The 22,713-nt window shown below is 36.9% G+C and overlaps 1 protein-coding gene across 1 annotated transcript in view; it reads left to right on the top strand.

The window, feature by feature from the left end:
* Nucleotides 1-391: 391 nt before the first annotated feature.
* The window catches only part of LOC104617600 (breast carcinoma-amplified sequence 3-like), a gene marked incomplete at both ends in the record, with an annotated part of 36,506 nt that continues 14,184 nt past the window's right edge, over nucleotides 392-22,713 (top strand). The window contains 4 exons of the mRNA XM_010282958.1: nucleotides 392-542; nucleotides 14,024-14,148; nucleotides 14,768-14,933; nucleotides 16,110-16,210. Coding sequence (XP_010281260.1) covers nucleotides 392-542; nucleotides 14,024-14,148; nucleotides 14,768-14,933; nucleotides 16,110-16,210 — 543 coding nt within the window. The remainder of the gene's footprint in view (nucleotides 543-14,023; nucleotides 14,149-14,767; nucleotides 14,934-16,109; nucleotides 16,211-22,713) is intronic.

Here is a 22,713-nt window from a genome sequence, read left to right as displayed (position 1 = left end):
AAAATAATTCCCTTCCAGATTTTTTTTTTTTTTTAATCGAGAATTGGGATCCAGAGCTTGTTCTTCAATTTGAACTTGAAAACTTTTTGTTGAACAAAACTGTCAGGCAAGCAGCAGCAGCAACAGCACGAATAATTTCCGTTCCATGGAAGGGGAACTTATCCCCACATATAAAAAATAAATACTTGTTTCCATTGTCATTTATTTTTTACCTGAAATGAAGATGACTTTTTTTTGTTTACAATAGGATCTCGTTATTACTTTTTTCTCCTTCTTTCTTTTTTTTTTCTCTTCCCTTTTTTTGGCAATGGCTTATTTCAGGCAGTTATTAGAAATGATAAATGAAAAACAATTCCACTAATGTGTTTTATTACATCTCTATCCCATCAAGGTAAATTGAACAGCCAAGACACTTACAATAACTTCACAAACAATAATCCTGGGAACCCTCGACTGCTGCCTCTTCCAAGTTTGACTGTGGTGTTGCCTCTTGCTCAAATCAAGCAGCCAATGACATTAGGGACCATCACCAAACGCACAGGGTAAGTGTATCTGCACAAACCTTTCTTAGCAGTGTTATTTATAAATAATATGGAAAAAATGTGTGTTACTAGTGACACTTAGTTTTATTCCTTCTTTTAATTGCAGTGTGTGTAATTTAATGGCAACAGAAGGGGGTTGGGGGGAAGAAGGGACAAAGAAAAGAAAACCAGCATCAGATAACTAAACAAAACCTGAAATCAGGTGTCTAAAAATTCAGGAGTGTTCATTTGGGTGGGTCATTTTCTTGCAGTCTGCCATATGGGAAATACTGTACGCTGACATCAGGAGAAGTTTCACACCAGGAACTGGTATGAAACATAAGCAGGGCTGTATTCAATCAGAATAAGTTATGGGTTTACTTTTTTTTTTTTTAAAGTTTGTTTGTTTTGATTTCCAAACTTTTCAAGCAGAAATGATTTTTTACTATCAGAAATGGAAAGACAGTAAGCCAGGTTGAGTATAAAGAGAAAACTTAATCCTGCTGGTTTTTTGACCTTATTTTTCCTCTGAAGTGACTGTTCTGTACGATGAAATTCACGTGTGGACTTTCATTCCAGAGCCAGCTGCACTTTGGTACTTCTCACTGTGCCATGATTAAGCACTTCAAAATATTTGTTGTGAAAAGCTCTACTAAATATATGTATGTTATAATTACTAAGAAGATTTTGTGAGCTTTATAAATTCTAACGATTTTTAAGTTAATCGGTACAGTTCAACAGTTGATACTTTTCCTAAATTTCAAATCTTCAGGTTTGCAATTAGTGCATAAAGCTAGTGGGTGATTTCTTTATTATATTTTTCCCTCCTCTCACTTTTTGGTTGTTCAAATACGTGAATATTTTCTAGTTAAAAGTCTGATTTATTAATTTACAGATTGCTTTTATATTAAAAAAAAAAAGTCACATATGCTTGGACGAAACAACTGAGAGTCCTACAGGTTCCTAATGTTTTCCTGTGTTTTGGCAAATGGGTGCAGGCACTGTCTTGCTCGCTTGAGTGGTTTCTTGCTCAAACCCCGATAGTGAGGTGAATTTTACCTTGTGTTTTGTGAACCGGGAATTATTTTTCAGGCGAGAGCACGCGGATATTTCCTCGCTCCCTGCATAATTCCCATATTCTGTGCTCGAGTGTTCAGGACATCTTGTAAAATCTGTTATTTTTTGTTTAGCGCACTAAGTATGCATGGTAAGGTTCTAAAGCTTACATACGTATGCACATATATACATGTGTGTATCGATACATGTCTATCTAACAATCCAGTCCTGCTTTCGCTGCTGTAAACAGGAATTTCATAAGGCTTGTTGAGCCAAATCATGAACTACGAACACGCAATTGCCCTAAGCACAGAAGATGTCTGCAGATAAGTTCCTGAACTTCACAGATAATTGTAAATGGGACTTACGAAACAGTAAAGAAACAGTGTAAGGGTAATGTGGTTTAACTTCTTCCACACATACGTTTCAGTTACTTCAGAGTGTTTGTATTCATAGTTTTCTTTAAGTATATTTTACTATTCGCACACTGTCCTTGTCCTATTATTTTGTGTAATTTTTAAAACTAATTGAATTTAAAATATTCTGTGAGGCTTCTGTAAGGGTGGAAAACAACAGTCATGGGAAATACCCTGCTGTGTAAATAGAGTTTTCATGAATGAGCATCATAATTTTCAGCGAAGCCCGTGTAGATGTGTAATGCTAAGCTGAGAGCTTCCTTCATTTGTTCTGCATCCAAAATATTTGATGAAAGTACACAAAATTAACATGAAAAGCTGTATTTATAAAGCAGGGATTTAAGAGGAATGCCTAGGATCCAAGAAGCCTGGCATGCCTAAAATGACCAAATTGAGACAGCAGCCTTAACTTAAACCTCCAGGGGGCAAAGCGTGTGTTTAACATATTTAACATCTGCCCTCATATTTCTAGAAACACATAGCAATGTAAGTCTGTGCAGTGTAATATTTAGACAGGACAGGGACCATCTGCCTCGCTCGGAGAAGTGTAGGAGGCATGTATTACTGCAAATGGCAAAAGACAGATGTATTTACACCTACATGGTCAGCACCTTTAAGCACTGCTCCGAGGAAACAAGGCTCTTCTTCGGGAGCAGCTGCTTCACCTTGTGATTGTGCAGTGATCAGAAAAGGAGACGAATTCTCGATCAGTTGGCTTTTACAGTCACTGTTCAGTGGCCCTCAAAGCAGATTCCTTTTCTGTTGTTGCTACTTTTAAAGTATTAAAAATTTAATCTGTTGCAGTACGTTTCTAAAAGTAAAAAAGCAAGACTAAAAGAATACCATATAACTAGCAGTTCTGGACTTGTCCAGTTTATTTGCTTTTAACAGCTGAAAAGCTGCTTTAATACTAGACAATTAAATTTTGCAGGTTTTATTAACCAAAAAGTCAAGTGGGTTTTTTTTCCTGCAGGACAGCAAAATATTTTTCAGGTACTGAAAGGACTGATCAGTGCTCTTAATATCATCTGTCTCAGCAGAGCTGCAAAACATGTCATTTTACTTGACAAGTGGAATGGCAGTAAATTTTTTAAAAGTGTTCACAGTAGCCCTAGGGGAATGAAAGACCAGAATCTGGAGTTGTGTCATTACTGCACTGTTCATCACAGATGCTTTTTTTTTTTTTCATGCAAACGTGTAGATTTTGGAGCACTTTCTGATCAGTCGTTAAACTTTTATTCTGAATACAGTTTACATTCTCAGCACTAAGTATCTCGGAGCATTACCTCCCTTCTTGCCATCACCATCGTTTCCTTGTTTCCTGCTCTCTCTTTCTTCCCTAGCTTTTTCAAGTCTCTCGCTGTAATTTCCGCACCTTCGTGAAGCACTTCATTTTTGTCCCTATATTTTGTCATCCCATTGGCTCGCTTTCCTGTCGTTTGTACTGTCAGCACATTCTGAGGAGCAGATAGGCTTTCCCAAAGGGGCTCTAACATTAATGAGTAAGGAAGCATCTTATGTTTTAAAGATTAAGGGGATGCAAGACAGTATAAGAGCTAGATTTAATAAGTCTTTGTATATCTGTGCCTCAGTTTCCCTCTCAGCATTTTAATAGTAATACTGAATTCCTTCTCAGGTCTGGTCAATGGGTTAATTCATTGCTCATTTACAAAGAGCTTATAGATTTGAAAGGGGAAGAACTGTATGATCCATTTCATGCTTGCCTATTAAAGGCAGTGAATCAGAACATGTTAGAAGACAGCTTTGTGCTTTGCGATAGCTTTCTAAGCGTGCCTTGTGTTTGTGGAACGAGTTGTAGTTAGTTTCCAGTTTGTAAGAATGTGGGGACACAGACGAGGTGTAATAAGAAGGAGGGAAATAAAAGATGCAATAATTGCCCCAAAAGAAAAACTATTGTAAACGTTGGCTTCTCTGACAGCAGCATTTGTTTTAACTTTCTCAAGGGATATGGTCATTATGTTTGCATCATACTTCATTCTCAAATTCATTATAGCTTTAGTGAAACAGCGGCATGTAACCTGCATTAGTCGAGTCTTGTCAAAATGGAGACATCCAATGTACCTTGTACAAAAAGGAATCAACCTTAGATTTTTTTCTGCCCAAAAGATTTAGATAGTGTGTTTTTAAACATGAAACTCTATCCATTCTTCATCCCATCTGTCATTCTGCCCCCAATAAGGAGGGAAAAAGTAGGTAAAGTGTCTGATGTTAAAGCAGGCTGCGATTTTATTTTAGTCTTTCTCTTTGCCTATATTGTATGTACTGAAAAGAACTGATATCCATGTGTTTTATTTAATCCCAGGCCTAATTTATCTTAATTTATCCCAGGTTCTAATATTGAAACAAACAAAAATAAGGAGTGCAGAGTCGTGGTGTCATGATACAATTAAGTAGGAAAAAGGAACTAATTATTTTCTTGACATTTTTAAACAGTAAAGCTAAAGAATTCAGTACAATAGACAACCAGTCATTCTCTTTCTGGCACATGTCTCAGACATGTTTTGGTTCACCTTTAGCTTTTATAATACATTTTGGTAATAAAGCAACTACTGTCATGATTTGTGATTTATATGAAATACAGTTATTTACTAAATTTTGTTCAGATGTCACTGTTCATGAAAGGATTCTCGCTATGGCAACATGTAGCGATGAGGGTTAGAATAGGTGGATATTACACAGCTTATTAAAAGTTTAAATAGTTTTTATTAAACATGGTAACACAAAATCGAAGAATGGTTCAGATTTCGATTTGCTAAAACTCAGAATTAGATAAGAAATTAAGAAAATTCTGTTGGAATTTTGAATCATGAATCATCTTCATTTACTAATTTTCCTTTGAAATTTCCCACTAGCTAAGAGAACAGGGAACCTCAGTGAGTTTTTTGCCTTGGCATTGCTCTGCTACTGTCACCGAGTGTAGCCATCTGCTGCTGTCTTTTCAAGGTTGGGTTATCCTGTAATTTGTACATTCTCTCAATTAGCATACCATCCATATTATGTGAAGGAAATAGTGAAAAACAATTGCTTATATAAATATCATAGGGGAAAAAATGGTCATCTTAAAAGAAATTAGGTCTTGTGAAGATAAAGGAAATGCTAAGTTGTCTCTCCCACACTTAAGGCTTTTTATTAAGACTCTACTGTAGTCTTTTGAAGTGTAATTATATTTTCTTCATGCTATAAGATTTTGTATCCATATTAAAAATAAACAAAAAACCAAAACCTTCCATTGAAGCATGTATCCACCTAGGTCAATTTGTAACTAAAATAGAATTTGTTAATTTGCAAGTATAATCAGGTCAACATAGTATGTTGTGCAAAAAAAAAAAAAGCACCTATGTTATATTCTAAAATGTTCTAATGAGGTCAGCTAAATGTCATTTACCTGCTTCTTGCAGACAGAGAAACTGAGGCAGAGAGGGAGATACTTGCCAAAACGTCCAGGATCATAATTTCGAAACTCTAAGCTCCCAGTCAGATTCCACCATTCTCAAATGACTCTTCAAATTTACACTAGATAGATTCTAGGTTTTAAGTTATATTGGCTATGGGTTACGCAGAAGACTTAGCTTTCCATTGAATATTTAAATAGTGCAATAACACTGGGCTAATATTCTGTTGAGCTGTTAGAATGGTCTTCGACTTGGGGACTGAATGTTTTGACTGCTTAGGAGATCATACAAGTCATACAATTTAATTGGGTTTTATCAGTATTCAGAGATGATACATTATGTGTAGAAAGGCAGATGGTTTGCCAAATGGGCTCTCTCCCCAAAACTGTTAACCAAACACCTGTTTATATACAAACAGTTGAAGACTAGTCTGTTACATAGAGTTAGAAAGATCTTCACTTTGTTTCTTGACCTATAATACTAATAATAAAATTAGGGAGGGGGAGGGAAGATTTTTTTTTTTCTGCAATATTCTATTCCATATTGGATTTTGACGTCTTTGGATGTAGAAGAATGTATGTCTTAGTTTTGTACCTTCACCTAAACTTTTTTTTTAAGCGCATGTCTGCATTCATTGGTGTTGTGTTCATGTCAAATTTGGTCCACAGAATTCGTTTTTATCATGCAGGTATACTTTTAATTGAGCAGGCATACGGCTGAGTGCTTTATACATCCCTCTGATAGACCTTTTCTGTTAGTTGATTGCCTGAAAATGTTTCACTTGTTTCAACTAGCCAGAATTTATCCCTGAGTCAGAGTACAAAAAGAAAAATGACACATTGGCATTTACAAAATCAATTATTCAGCAATTTTGTGGATGATGTTACATCCCAGATGAGAATCAAAGAAGCTTTGAGCATGTGAGTAGCTCTAAATTTACCTTCTGTTCCTCCTTTTCAGATTTTGTGCAAATGTCAGTATGGCGATGGCTTTTTGAAGGGTGATGTAAAGAACACGGGAAATTTCCATTAAAAATATGCTAAAACTAATGGTGTGTGATGCCCCTTTAAAAACTATATACCATGCAAAATACTTGAACAAAAAATAAAATACAATCACGGTGTAGATAAATTGTTGAGTGACCAAAAACATTAAGCTCAATATCAGGTGACTTTTAACATCAAATACATTTGAAATGTTAGGGCTCTCTCTCCTGCATTCCATGCAGGCTTGTAAGTGGGGGAATAAGATTGCTGTGTCATACAGTTGCTAAAGATTTGGAATTTAATGGTGTGTTTCTATCCTAGGAAAAGGGCTGAGTAATCTTCTCTGAAAGGTTGTGGTTGTACCTGTCATTGTTTTTACTTAGGACTTGCTTCTTTTCAGAAAATTTGTAAAACTGTCCCACTCAGACCTTCAGTGTTTCATGGAAAACACACACGTGTTTGTAGCTTTTGATGCTAATTTACTTTTTCTGTTAGTTTTGACTTTAATGTCTATTTAAGGCTCTTGACTGCTTTTGCCTCAGATTTGTCAGGAGATTTCAGGAAGGAGACCTAAACTGTGTCCAATTTGAATTATAAGGTCACAGCCTGCTTGCAACTGATGCATTCCGTTTGTCACAGCAGTTGTGCATGAGGAGCCTCCCACGTCAGCCCCTGCTTCTCTGGTGGCTGCCCTGTCAGTGGGACTGTTCACGGGAGCGGTTATGTTTGTGAGCGTCAGCATGCTGGTTACACTGGAGGTCTACATCTCTTTCAGGGCATCATGAACGGTTATAAAAAATTATTTTGTTTACCTTCTGCATAAATCTTAATAGCATGATATACAGTGTACTTGTTGGTAATTGAGTTTTCATCTAATTTCTGTGCATTTTTCCCCTTTACGTGAAGACCTTACCTGTTTGGAGCAGGATGTTTTTCCATAAAAGCTCCATGGTGAGTTCCCAGTTCAAACCCAGCATGCCTATAATTCATTTGCTGTCCTCACTGAAAATAACTCTGTGCTTAGACCTTTTAATTTTGGATTAATTTTTTTTTTTAATTTGTTTACTTGCATGGCTGATCCATAGGTGGAAGCACTGCATAATTTCACTTTTAAACTATGGATGTGTGTTCACCATCAAGCATTGTCAAAGAAATGCATTCACTTTTTTTTCTTTTTTTACCTTTAAGAGGGCATTTAATTTTTAAGTAGCAGAGAATTTGAAAAAATAAATTATTTTCCAGTGGGCAAAACCGACTGTTATATCTTTCCAAAACAAGCCTCTTTTTTTCTGTATCGCTTCCTTTATTGTAGCGCTAAGTTGCTCACAGAGAGAGAACATCGATGATAAAAATAAACCAGATTAGCAGTGAGTAGACAGTGAAGTACTACAGTAAGAGAGATGAGGCAAGTAAAGTAGGCACTGCAAAATAAAAAAAGCTTATCACACGTGAGGAAGAAAAGAAACCACAGTTCCATTAAAATCGGGGTATTTGAAATAATAAGGGGTTTTAGTTTTACTATGTAAAATTGCAATACAGACAGAAGACAAAACAAGTTTTAACAAGACTCCCTGTGTTGGAGCCTGGTTCAGTATTCATACATTGCTACGTAACCTCCAGTCACCTTTTTATCATGAGATGGGGGTTAGGTGGTTGAAGTTTTAGGCAACAAGAATGGAAGAAGTTTGAACATCTTCCAACTTTCTTAGAAAGTTTAGAAACTTTCAGCTAAGAGGGTTTTTTGGGGGGGTGTGGTGGTGGGTTTTTTGTATTTTGTGATTTTTTTTTTTTTTAAGTTTAGCTAAGGATACTTATTATCTATGTCTATCGGTATCTGTTAGTATATTTGTATGTGGCTCTTGTTTCTACTACTAGAAGTTTGTTCCACATATATCACCCCCTTATGTCTCTGTCAAAAGACTATCTTCAGCAGAAAGAACTTCTTAAGAGCTTTGTTAGGATACAGAGCTCTTAAGAGAATGGCCGAGGACAGCTGATGAGGGGTATGGGAGCTATGCCAAAGACAGGAAAAGCAAAAGCACTATGACACTAAAGCAAAGAAGATGACTTTGCCTTATTCCTAGAGAATATCTGGTTACTGAAGTAGTCTTCCTAAGAACCATTTCTAGATGTAGTTTACAATGCATGTAAGTACTTCGTCTGATGGTGATGTAAGAACTGAAAAGGCTCTGGAAGAAGAGTTTTGAAAGTGGATTGTCTTAGCAAATGGATGTGTCAGTCGCCCACTGCATGAAGCAGCAGAGACGCTTGTCAACCAGAAATTATTTTAGATTGAGGCAAGATTAAAAGGCCTAGATTAAAGAGGGGGGAATATATGAAATAGACTCAAAAATTGTTGCCTGTCTTTCACAAGACTCTTTTGTGGTTTGTTTAATGCCAGTGCTAGTTCAAAAATATGGTCTTTACTAGCCTACAGAGAAATTAGGATAAAAAACACACTTTGGGTGGGGGAAGAAATCATGTTGTTTCCATTAGGGTCTTAATGAGACCTAAAATTATGTAAACAAAATGAATGGAGATTTGACAACTTACTGCCTGGCGAATAAAGGAGCCTACCATTTCTTTTCTTGCTTTTTCTTGCTTTATTCATGATTTGACAACTGAAACATGTCTTTGTTTTCTTGTTTTAGGCACAAGGATAAATTAGTCAAAAATTATGTACTTTGAGACAGATATGCTTTTTCAGTAATTTTATGTGTAATTCAAAATTTCATGCAGTATTTTTCTCCTGATACTTTTGTTCCTGCTAATGCAGTTTAGATAAAAGTTTTACTTTCAAAAATCATGTTGTTTCCTTTTCAGTGGATTTAGCTGTGGAGCTGTGGATAAGTGCTTTTATTCTTATGAATCTGATGTATTTGAAACCTATTTGTTGGGAGTATAAAATCAATGTGATTCTCAATCTTTTCAGACTCTTTACTATTTGATAGTATTTGAATTTGTAAAGCACTTCCTTCATATAGTATAAAACAGTTCCTTCATATCGTATATATGCAATTTATTTTTTTACAGTCATGTCACTTGTTTGACTATGAACTTAAAGACAAATTTAAGAGCCAGCAGTATTGTATGAGACATAAAGCTCTTTGAGGAACGTTCATCGCTGCACTGCGTAGCCTCTGGTTTTCATAGTTGCCTATGATTTTCAAAATATTACATAAAGTGGGAAAATAATAATAAAACTGTAAACTATATTGTCATTACTTACGATATTTATAAAGAGCTATCACAATACATTTTCAGAGATTATGGCAGAGTTTGATTCGTTACAAAAGTCAAGTGGTAGCACTGAATTGTTTCTGTAGCTCTTAATCTTTTCTTGCTGCTTTGTCAACATGAAAGAACTTGCATGCTATTGCTGAGTCTCTCCTTTTTAAGATCTGACAAAGTGATGTCTTAATTTTCTGCTTTAGTTTGGTCCCATCACTTTTTGTGCCATTTCAGTAGAAAATGTTCATTTATGTTTTTCATTAGACACGTATACATCTACCTCTTAGTATTTCTCCATTTAATATGGAACTAATTTTCCAAAATTATTTTAGACAAGCTAATTATTATCAACAACACAAATTTCCCCAAACATTGTGGTATTTAGCTGGAGTTTGGGGTTAACTTGACTTTTAGTAGGTGACTTTGACTTGAGCTGGGGTAGGTGAATGTCAGCTGTTGGTAACTGAAATGAGATGAACATGGACTTCAGTTGAGGCACAGCTCTTACCAAATTTATAGCAGAACAAGGACGATGTAATTTAAGGGTGTTGGTTTTTTTTGTTACTATTGTAGTCCTGGTGTAGGTTTCTACACAGATACAACCGGGATAAAAATACTGCCGTGTCTCATTGAATTCTTGGCGTAGGTTACACCATTGGGTAGACCCAGACAGGAAAAAGTACACTGCCTCATTATCATCCTTATGTCTTAAATATAGTGCTGTTGTTTCTCAGTGTGGGAGATGGAAATTATGAGGGTGAATGTTTTGGTCCCATTAGCTTCACTTTCTTGTTTTTAGTGCTGATTCTCAACAACCTGCACTTCTTACTGCATTGCAACCCCTTTCAGTAAAAATATGGTACAATCTTTTGAAAGTTAGTATATTGTAAAAATTCTTTTAAATTAACTCTTTTTAAAAGTGAGGCCAAATGTGCCTTAATTTCAGTTCTTGGAATAATTTATGGAGTGCTGACAGGCTAAGAGCAAGTAAAGAGCAGGAGTTCATAGCAGAAACAAGTCATTCACCACCTACCTTCAAGATTATTGTTTTGTTATCATTTATAAAGCTGAGAGGGTGTTTGCATCTACATAATAATGAGGATTTATAGTTTCCAAGTCGTTAAAATATCACAATGACATGAAAATATATTTTTCTAATGGCATTACTGTTACTGAAAATAGCAGGGCTTTTGAGGTTTACTTAAAGAAAGAAATTTGAGTTGGAATGCGTTGATGAAAACTCAGGGATAAAGTAAAATGGTGGTAAAATGAAAGATTCCTTAGTTTACAATAGTTTTCAGAACAGACATGTTGGCATCTCAGCATTTTTTTCAGAAATATGTCTAAACCAATATGATGCACTAGTAATTTTTTTTTGTTTGTCTGTATTTTTTAGCAGCACTAAGTTTAACCACATGAGTAATCGTGTTTTACAAGGTCTGTTCTTTCTGTCTACAAAACATCATTCTTGAAGGGAAAATGTTTTGGCACTGAAACCAACACTTAAATGCATGCCTTGAAAGATGTACATCTTAAAGACATGGTGTAAATAGAATGTAGCTTAGACCATTTCCTCTAAGGTTGTTTATATCTCTATTTGGTTGAGCGTAGGTCTTTGGGACTAAGAGTGGGGAGTACCCTGCAGAAACCGGTATTGCTAGAGTACCCGATTCCCTTCTGCTTAAAGGCTTGAAGAAATGGTTGAAGCCAATTATGTCTCTGTAGACGTTTACTCCAGTTTGTGGTTGAGAGTAGCATTTGCTCCCAGTTTTTTTCCCATTTTAAATTATTTTAATGACCGCCGAATGTGTTGAGTAAAAATTCAGCACAGTAAGACTGTTAGGGTAGTATAGAAAGATTCTCTTTTTCAGGAGTTTGTAAGAGGAAGTGAATATGGCTGAATCATGTCTGTACTCGTAGTTTGCTTTATATTGATTGATGGGTAGCACTGTCCTTCTGAACAACTTTGTTTTATATTAAAAGCAATCATTTATTGATTGAAGTATAGATCAGTAAGTAACAAGACTAATTAGTGCATACGTTTACATTTTCATTTCTGAAGGAATATTACTGTATTAATATTTGGAAGGTGAGAGCTAAAAATAGTTATCGACACACAGTTTGTTACAGAATTGGTTAAAATTACTGTTTCTGTGGCAGATGACTATTTCTAAGTGAAAGAAATCTGTTCTGAATTTTTCTGAGCAGCTAATAAATACTAAATATGTTACTATTAACTTGAATATTGTAATATAGAGCGTGAAGTGCCACTGCAAGCAAAGTAATATCTTTAGAGTCAGGAACTTTTTAGAACACAGATTTCTCACCCGGTAATCTGTAGCTGTAGTTTTAACAGTAGGATATTAAGTGCTTTGTGTGTGGTTCAATATCAGAGTTACTGACTATAAATTGCAGTTGCTCTTTTGGGACATTCTAGCTCTCCTGCATGTAGGAGAGCCTCAGGACTGATCTAAGACCATTAAAGTTTGTCTGAATTTTTCCATTCACTCTGGTCAGTGTGATGGAATTCCTTTTGAAAGTTGGGGTTTTTTGTTGGGGGGTGGGGGGATGTTTTTTGTTTTTTTCTTTTCTTCTAAAGGAAATGTGTGACCATAGGCTTGCCGTGTGTGTGTGATTGCTTAGCTCCTCTGTGCTTCAGTGAGTCCATCTGTAAAACTGAGAGAGTAATTCCGCACAAGGTGTTGGGAAGCTCAGTTACACTTTCTGTAAATCCCTTTCAGAAACCTGGCTGAAAATACAGTGCGAGTGTAAACAATTAGTCGTTTCTCCCGTTTTCATAAATGACCTAATTTCTGGTATGCTATACAAAGAGTACTCGCTGCTTTAGGTGAGTTCAAGTTGAAGGCAGTGTTAAAAGTTTCAAGTTGCATGACAGTAATGACGGAGGCTCTGTGTTTTTAACCATATGCCTTATGTTCCACGTGTCACAGCTAGTTGTTGGAAGGAGATTAAGTGTTTGAGATCAGTGCGAGTTTTGCCATTTATTTCAGTGAGATCAGGACTGAGCTGTAAGGAACCAACATACAGGTCTTTGGAGAGGTGCAGTCTCTGCAGCCAGGTACAGGAGTTTTACGGAAGCCCAGCTTGTTGAATAATTTTGGTTCAACTTGCTTTTCTTATGTTATTTTTATATTATGTTGATTCATAATCTGTTCTTGCTTTAATATCCCTATTGGTTCATTCTGTTGAACCACTTCACCAGTATACAAGTAATTTGTCATTAACAAAAAAAGGGTAATATGAATTAAGTGCCATTATAATTATGCATAGTGTTTGAATTGCTTTCTGCTGTTATAAAATATTTTTCTGCTGCTTAATTCCATCATAATACTTGCAATAATTTGTTTGCACATACATACACGTACACAAACACTTCTTAGAATTGAAGATCGTTACTTAAAAATGACCAAGTTAACGTGATGGTGTAATCACAGGCTGATATAATGCGGAACAAGAAATTAATAGAAGAAAAAAGGAAAGGAGGGCGAGGTAGCAAGAGATAAAATAATCCAGTTAAAAAGGCTGGAAAAAAGCGAAGTGGAGAAGGAGGAATCCTGCGTGAACTTCTCAAACAGCTCTTCTCTTAAGGAAAGGGTGAAATCCTGGTTTAATGAGTTGAGGAAATGGGCAATGCTCTGAAAACAGCTTTTTTATACAAAGCAGAATGTTACGAATCTTCAGATTCCTGTAAGAAGGAGCACTAAGTGCTGTTTCAATGAAAGATAATTATAAACCACTGTATCTGCTACATGCACATTGCAGAGTTTCAGAGGAGAACGTATCTTAATCTCTTTTTACATGATTACTGATTTGTTTTAACACGTGGCTCATGAGTGTATGCATTGTTTCCCTTTCGTTCTATCCTCCGCATGTTGTTCCCTCTTACCCTTTTGGCCATGTCACGTACATCCTTGTGGTTTTAGTGGCATCAGGACTGTGCTGAGTTATAACTGATCAGCAGTCAATGGTAGCATTATTTGTAAGTATCTTCTGAAAATGCAAGAAAATATCAACCATTTAGAATGACTGACCCAGAATCTGTATTGTCATTCCCACAGGACTTACGATTATAAACGTTTGTATTCACTTCGGAAGTTGTTTCTGTTGAATGCAAATATTCAATATTGGGTCTTTTAAACAGTCCAGCTAATCCTCCATTATAAGCCAGTGCTGTTCTTCAAGTTAATTGAGTTCAGTGATCAAGGGGAATTTGGGACCTATTGTTGAGAAACACTAAGCATCTGTAAATCCTCCGAAATCTTATGGGAACTGCAGATATTCACCACTTCTGAATTAATATCTTAGAATGACTGTTAAGCAAGGGACATGTTAATTTTTTAGAATTAACTTTCATAATTTTATTTTGTTCTTTCTTTAAGCAAATCTAAACCAGCTCCACAGATTTCACCGAGTAAGTCTGTGGGAGGAGAGTTTTGTGTCGCTGCAGTTTTTGGATCGTCAAGGTCATGGTTTGCAAACAATCCTGGTCTGAAAAGAGAAAAAGGTTGGTATATTAAAAAAATAGGCCTTGCATTTAAATTTAAATTCTTTATTTGATTTTTCTCATTTTGTGATAACTTCTGAGTAGGTGGTGCTTATCTGTAGATTTTAAACTCAGTGACAGTGGAGATTTTTGGGAACATGGTTGGGGTGCTTTTGGTAAATAGGACAATTTTAAAGAAATTTTAATTAGTTAAATAAATCATTGATCTTTTATTATGATACAATGACAGAAAACAAACTTCGTTAGTTCAATCCAAAGCTACTGTGTGAAGTTTCATGAAAAAGCTGTGAAGTAAAGGTGAGACACCCTTGCTAAAGCAAATGTACAGACATATGTTTGGCAATGTGTAATTACCTGAACACAACATAGTGAGAAACTCTATTCCACCTTCTCTTATATGAGATATTTGTGTTTGTTTTTTTTTAACCAAGGGGAAAATTGTGTGCTTTGTACAATTTTCTTTTTGTTTCTCTAGCCCTTTCACTTCTAATTCACATTTTTTACTTCAAACATATAAACACAAGAGACTTAAAAAAGTGAGTAGTTTACTATTTCTGTAAACATTTTTTCTGTTTCTGCTGTGCTATTGCAATAAGATTTTCGTTCTTCTTGCAAACAGATCAATCAAAGCAGTTTGTAGTGGAGTCGTTGTATATTATCAGTTGTTACGGTAGCCTGGTGGAGCATGTATTGGAACCCCGTCCGCTCAGCACTGCTCCGAAGATTAGTGATGACACACCTTTGGAAATGATGACATGCCCAAGAGCCAGCTGGACTTTGGTTAGGTAGCTCATTCCTTTTTCTTCTTTTTTGTCCAGAAAATGATGATCAGTTTTTTGGGTGGGGTTTTTTTTTGGTTTTTTTTTTTGAAGGGGTGAATGAACTGCTTCATGATTTTCACCTACATTTTTATCTTAACGTTTACCTTTAAGACTCTGAAAGTTTTCTATTGAAAGAAGGGACTCCCAATAGCAAATTCAAGCCTACCTTTTCATATAGTTCTGTTGGTGCTTACGTGTCAGAATGGGAGCTAAACATTTAAATACTTCTATAGGTGTGAAGCTACATGAACATGTTAACAGATTAGTGATTTTAAATGATCAGATTATAATTTAGCTTTTTATATCAGGACTAGAAACAATTATTTTAATAGTGTTAAAGTACAGAATTCTGCCGTGAGACATGAGTGAGGTTTCCACAAGCATTGCAAAGATTTAGGTGAGTTATCCTGTAAGTAGCTGAAGGTAGCATTTCTTAAGACAGTTGAAGAAATTATTCCTGACATGTGGAAGAAAGTAGACAAAAATTGATGAGAAAGTGTTGTCAGTGCTTTTGACGTTTTAAAATATTTTTCTATCGATTTTTCTTGTCTCCTATATTCCTTAGTGCTGCTTATGGCTGGCCTAGATTAATCAATACTTGATTTACCAAGCTATTTAGGAATGGCCCACCCTAATTAAAATTACAACACAGACTTCTAGACCATTATTGTTGAAATGAGTAGGTTGTAATGGAATTGAAAATTCTAATTGGATCAATAGTCCATAACTTTACACAGCTTTATTTTCACAGTTTGTAAATGGTTGATGACTTTACAGTACCAAAGCAATGCTAGTTAACAGAACAAAAAAGTTCCCAGGCTTCTGTTGTGTGTTTATATGACGTCAGCATGACACACAATGGTCCTAAATGTATTTACCAACTTGATCTAAACCGCCTTCATCATTTTTTTGCGCAATACACGCTGCCGTCAACAAACAAGTATTGTCTTTGTCTCACAATCTGTGCGATTTGGTCATGCTGCTCAACTGCCTGTGGTGTACTGCAGTGTTTGAACAAGCTAATTTAAATAATTACAAACATTTTGTGAGCTTGTATAGATAATTACACGTGATGACAGAAACACTGATTTACATTCTCTGTATTAGCTTAAATATTAATAGTCTTGTGTTTTACCTCAGAACTCCTCAGTGGAATGAACTCCAACCACCATTTAATGCAAACCATCCACTGCTCCTGGCTGCAGATGCCGTACAGTACTACCAGTATCTTCTGGCTGGCTGTAAGTAGCTGACAACTTTTTGTCTTATGTGCACGTTTTAAGGCGAGTGTGACTTTCTGAGTTGGTTTTTCAACCTGCATTTACTTCAGTGACATGTTCTATCCCCAGATAGGGCTTCACATAACCAACTATATTAGTAATAGTAGAGTAGCGAGCGTAGTTTGTTTTTGATATGGATCAAAGTTGTGAGGCTATCAGATAGCCAAAATGTGAGTGCTTGGCAGGCCTTGCAAGTGTGACTCACTGGATCCCCTAAAGTCTTCAGGGTTTCTTCACCTCATTTCTTCTCATGCTTTTAGCCTCTTCCTCTCGTGAATTCAATACTCAGTGACAAGGGATTGCGTCTGCATTTTCGCTCTCCCCTGGAACCCTGGTCGCTGGGCTACTTCCAGCCAGAGTCTCAGACAGCTGCTTCCCTCGGGAGCCTTGGCATCGCTTCCAGGGACGGCTGCCCACCTGCCATGTCCTGTGTCTTATCCAGCCACATTATTCACAGGGAGCCAATACACAAGGCATTGCATATTCAGAAACATGTATATATCTATACCTTTAGATACATGGTGTGTGTAAATATTTTATATGTATATAAACCCATGTATTTTATATCGGTTTTACAGATAAATTTATGTTGGTTTATATTTTGACAATTCAAAAAGGAGAAGAATATTAACAGTGAGTGGCAAGTCTCTTTTTTATCTAGGGTGTAGTCAAGATCAACGTGATGTAACAGTCAAAGTTTCACAAGAGAGCAACTCTTGGCATATGTAAAGGTACTCATGGGGAAACTAGACCCTCTGCACAGTCATCAGTGCAGCTAACGCCAGCATGTTATGTGACACAGGCATTTTAAAATGCAGAAAGTGGACATCTGGGCCAAAAGGCAGCGTGTCTGAATGTGACTGGTAAAAGCGACGCTGGCACCAGATTAGACCTGTTGCTTCTACCTGTCCATCTGTTGCATGTGCTCAGCGCTCCAAATGTTGTGGAAACCTACAGGATTAGGGTCTTCCTTTTTCGGTGCTGCATGGAAAAAGGAAGAAAACTCAGAAGGTAGAAAAGATTATGAAGGAGTAATTAATAGCCCACCACGCTGTTCCTTGCTAGATTCCTGCGTTATTTGACTTAGAGGTATGAGAGTTCTGCTTTGAGATAAAAGGTCGTTGTAAGGATGTATTTTGGGTTGTACAATATTTTACTATACAAATACAGATCACTATTTTCAAATGAGTATGTCTAAAATCAGGTGTGCAAGCCTATACTTAAATTTTCAACTAAATATTTTGAAGCATTGAGTACAATCAGGTCAACAAATATATTTGTAATTTATACTAAAGCCCTTAATAGATGCTATTAACTATAGAGCATAGGTCTAATTTCATATTGTAGTTGAAGGTAACTGCTGCCACACAGTCTGCTTATGTTGCCAGTAATTCATTCTGATATTTACATTTTTATCCATTGCTTATGCACCTGTTGCCGATGATGACGTTAAATAACTTTTATGATATGAAGGTAAAAAAAAGGCAAAAAGGCTTGTTCACAGAAACTGCAGTGTTTCAATAAGTCATGTTTAGCTAGACGTATTTGCAAGGGAAAACATAAGCTGTTTCCTGCTGCCAAGGAGGTGGAGTTAAGACACTTTTCCTTTAATATATATCCTCTTGGCCTGTTAGTAGTTAAAGTCTCTGCGTAAGACACAGCATTAGGATAAAAGGATACTGTCCATTGCTGCATGCATTTGTTGTTCTTTAGGGCTGTCAAGGCTATTGCTCTGCAGAATTGTCTAACCAGACTATCAAACGTAGCGTCTTCAGGGAAAAGAGCAATACTGAGAAGTCTTGAAACAGTCTCCAAAACTAGTGTTAATTCACAAACACTACCTAGGTTTGTGAGGCCTTGCAGCTTGCCTGTGTGGGCCAGCTTTCCTTCCTTCCCCTCCCCTCACCCTCCCCAAATTCTCTGCTCTAGTTGTAGATGTCTTTATCATCCACACTGTTTTCAGCTATTTCCCCTGCATTTTCTCAAGCATATAAATATATAAATTATTGTATGTAGTGTGCAGTTATTGCAGTATGGGTCCAAGAGCACAGAATGCTGTCTGGAGAATTTTGGACACTATGTAGAAGTAGTTTGCTTTTTAGTTTCTGTTGAAATGAAAAGCCATGTATTGCATAGACATGGTCTGAACAAAAGTCTTTCTGTGAGCATCAATGCTTATATACACATACCACATTTGTCCCACATACTGAAGTCAGGGATGGATGTGGTTCACTCTGTGTATTTCATTAACAGCTCAAATAATATGCATTTCAAATGTTTTTGTGTGGGAGGCTTCTTAAAGGAAGAAGAACGAGTGGTAGCTAAATTCCAACAGAATAATGAACTTGTATTATTTGAATTCCAGTGAAGAATTTTAATTCAGGTTTTAATTCACATAATGGAAATTCATTAAGATGGGTGTGGAATGTGAAGAAAAATAGACTAATAAACTAAATAGACTGATAGGCAAAAAAGAGTCTAGAGAACATAGTAAAAATGGCATTAGTGGCAATTGTGTATATCTGATCTTCTTTCAAATTTTATTTGTCTTCTGGATTTATTCTACCTGAGGCTACTCAATGAAGTTTCTGGAAAAATGGAGTCAAACCAGGATGCACACAAAAGAGTTCAAGACACCTGTTAGCTTTGACTCTATTGAATACATGCTAAAACGAAGTTATCTGGCTCTGCTTACCTGCAGTAATGTAATGGGTTGACATTAGCTGAAGCCTGTGGTTTGATGTGCTATCACTTCCGTCAGTAAGTTTAATTGCCAGCAAATGGCTAAATAGGGGTTTAGGGTGAATGTTACATCTGTCTGCCACGTTAGTGGTAAGAGGAATTCTGGCGCCGTTTCAGGGTCACTATTTGTATCTGTCTATCAGAGGTAGAATACAGCAGTTTCTCTCAGTTTCTGTATAGCATTTCTGCCAATTGTTTGGCTCCATTAAGTGTGCAGGGGAAATAAAAGCCTGAATGACCAAGTCACAAGGGGGTATGGATAGACCCTTTCTTTGTCCACACTCAGAACATTGCATTAGGTCTCATTATCCATTTATAATAAGTGACCTTTGCCCCCTGGGTCATTGAAAAATACTCAGTGTACTTTTTAGCACAGAGTACCTCTGTCAGCAGACGGGCAGAACAATGAAACGTCTGGCGGTCTGGTTGGAGGGCTATGCTGTGCAGGTTTTCATAAATATGCAGTCTGATGCCAAAACACGGGCCCAAAATCTTCCTTAGTCTCTGAAAAGTATAAAGTAGGTCAGTGAGTTCTTCTGATAAAAAGAAGATATTCTAAAAATACTGCATTTAGTTATTTACACATAGTTCAGCCTTTAATATTTTTAAAGAATCTTAAAGTTATTTTTGCACTAATAAGGAAGTAACAAGGAACCATTGTTTGAAGAAATATTTTGTACAATAAGTGTCCAAGACCTTTATCCCAGGGGTATTTGGAAGTGGATTAGCACAGCTGTTTCATTGCTTTGAGGGCATCTGCGACATCTGCTGCAGAAACCTGGATCAGAGTACGCAGTTCCTATCTACCTGAGCGCTTTATCACGGCCACGGCTGGTGCAGAGACGTGAGAAAGTGGGTAGCGAGAGGCTTGGACCTTTCTGTAAGTTCATGGCTTGAAAGTGAACTTGCATGTTAAATTCCACAACCTGCTGGCCTGCAGGAAGCATTGGTATTCTGCTCCTGGCTTTTTGCAGTTGGTCAGAGCGAAAATAACCAGTCCCGAGAATCTCCTCGCCTTCTGACAGAGCAGATTTCAGACTTACTTTTGTTCTCCTAAGAGTTCATCCTGCAAAGCCTCGGATGTATTACAGTCCTCAGGTCTTCAGTGCTGGCTGTTAGGTGCCAGATATTTCGCTCCTACCCTTCTCAGATTTAATATATAATATTTTACCTTATTTGTGTCTCTATTCCCTCTTTATTTGCCTGTGTTCTGAGCAACTCCTAAATCTAATTGCAACAGAGGAAAGAAGTGTCAGTCACATTTTATTCTCCTAGATGTTTTTCCTATAATGTAAATACAATCACCTGGTACAGTCGGACTCTTCTAGCAGCCCTGGTGGTGGGAGGAGAGTTGTGCGAGGTGCTGCATGCATACGTAGGAGGGTTTCTGGTGTCCACAGGAACTTGCAATGTGAGAGACTTGGCTTTCATCAGACAATTGCCAAGTTTCATCATTACCTCTTCTTTACAGGCTACTTGCTTCCTGCTGTTCAGTATTTAGGAATTAAGACGCTTCTGGTAGTATAAACTCTTCAGGCATGCTGTTAAGATGTGCTTTTCATGTCCATGACCATCGTCTGTTTGTGTTCAGTTTTTTTCTAACATACTTTTCTCCCTACTACCATAACCCAAAGTCTTATATATTTGATTGACTTAACTCGTGTTTACTTTGTCTGACTTCGGTACTTTCCTTTTTTACATGTTTGTATTAATAGAGACATGTGCATAATGGAATTGCAATGAAAATAGGTAACCCTACATGACAGCAGAAAGTCTTACAACCTCATTTCATACTTCTTATTTTTTTCTTCCTTACTCCTCCTGTTGAATTCATTTGTTCATTGCACTGGAGGAATGGACTGTAGCTGAGATATGTGAAATGTGGACAATTAACACGTTAATGAAAAAAAAAAAGTGAGATCAGACGACAAACTGCCCAAAAAAGGTTTGGAATAAAATGCGATATGATTTCTCTCCTCTGGCTCTGGAAAGGGCACCTTCATATTCCAGCCAAGAGTTTTGGCTCATCAGGACCAATTTTATGGAGACGACCTGCAGTTGTCAGAAGCAGGCCAATGACAAGAATTAATATATTAACTGGTATGCAGAACTCTTTGACAAATTGCGTACTAAATACATCAAAATTGATTGGACATTCTGTGTTTAAATTGACAAATGACTGCATTAGGGGAAGGAGGGAAATCCATTAATTACAGCTGCCCTCAACCATAGGAAATGTAATCATATAAATATAGATTTTGTTAAAACAAAAGTCTCTACTTTACTATAGTGTTGCTGGTAAGTGTACTTGCACCTCTTTGCTATTAAACCTCCAGTAGGAGGTTTTGAAGACAGATCTTTGCGATTGGCTTTTAAATAATCAAAGACCATTTCTGTTGTGTTAAAAGGAACGATGCAGTGTTTCTTTATCCCACTCTGACCGCTTCTGGAAATTGTTTCTCTCTCGGAAAAATGGACATGTAGCTGAGGCTTCTGCTGTCTCGTTAACTGTTCATTCTAAATGCAATGTAATTCATATTCCACAATGGTCGAATTTGAACCCGTACTCTGTATTCTCATTCTTTGTTCCTGTACTGGTTTCCAAGTAATGCTTCCAGGGCTGTTACTTATTTCTGAATAAGAATTTGCAGTTCAGTTAGGCCTGAAGATATAATCAGTTTTATAGACTTCGTTAAGGGATTCTTGAAAAGATTAAGGTCTGTATTTATAGCTGCCTTTGACTTTTGGCTGTTAGAACAGATTTTCATTTCTGGACCAACTGTTGTACATATCTTGCGTTTTACTGAAAATGTCTTTCATGAGAAGTCAAACTTAGTAACTATTCATTGTCTTCAAAGGGAGGGCGTTAGCCTTTCCTCACTGTTTGTTTGGGCTAAATGATAACACAATTTATACAGATAATCGCTGTAACTCCGGCATCATGTTTGCACTTCCTGCTCCCTCTAATGAAAGCTATGCACCCTGAGCAAGACTTTTGTCTCTAAGCAACATTGCGGTTCTTTATGGCCTATTTTATATTCTTTCATACATTCCATTGATGGAAATAAAAATTCCATACATTGAGGTAGTGCATATTGTGCAGTGGAAAGCAGGACCTCGGAGTAGGAGTAGCGAGTGCATTGAATAAAACTGTGTGAACATGTGCTTTGGAGACAGATACTATGAAAAACAAGCTACGATGCATGTCATCATAGCCAAACTGCCGCCATAGGAGTAACACCGGGCAGACACAGTACGGAGTCTGGTCATTCTGGTCTGCAAGCCTTCTCCTGCGCAAGCAGAGCCTGATGGTGGTCTGGTAACAGGCTAATGAACGGGAGCTGATTATCATGTTTAGTGTTCTACCACTTCTCAGCCTTCTACCTCTATTTTTCTTCTCGCAGTCTTTTGTGTGTGCATACTTAATAGTGTATTCTTTCTTTCGCTCTCACTAATATGAAAGGATATATGTTATGGTACTTACCCCACTATATATATCTATATCTATAGTCTGTGTGCGTAGTGTGTTCTGCGGGGCAAGAGCTGTATCTTGCTAGTGTATGTTCAATGTCTATCACAACGGAGCTCGATTTCAAATAATAAAACTGATCAAAACCAGAGCCTGTTCTGTAACAACAATTACACTATCACGTAGTTACGAGGTGTTCAAAGCCTTTTTGCTCTGTTTCTGTGACATCTCTGCATGGCCATGGTTGGACGTG

The sequence above is a fragment of the Phaethon lepturus genome, unplaced genomic scaffold (genome assembly GCF_000687285.1).
Source record: "Phaethon lepturus isolate BGI_N335 unplaced genomic scaffold, ASM68728v1 scaffold30552, whole genome shotgun sequence".
Taxonomy (NCBI): Eukaryota; Metazoa; Chordata; class Aves; order Phaethontiformes; family Phaethontidae; genus Phaethon; species Phaethon lepturus.
This window is presented reverse-complemented; position numbering and strand designations above follow the sequence as displayed.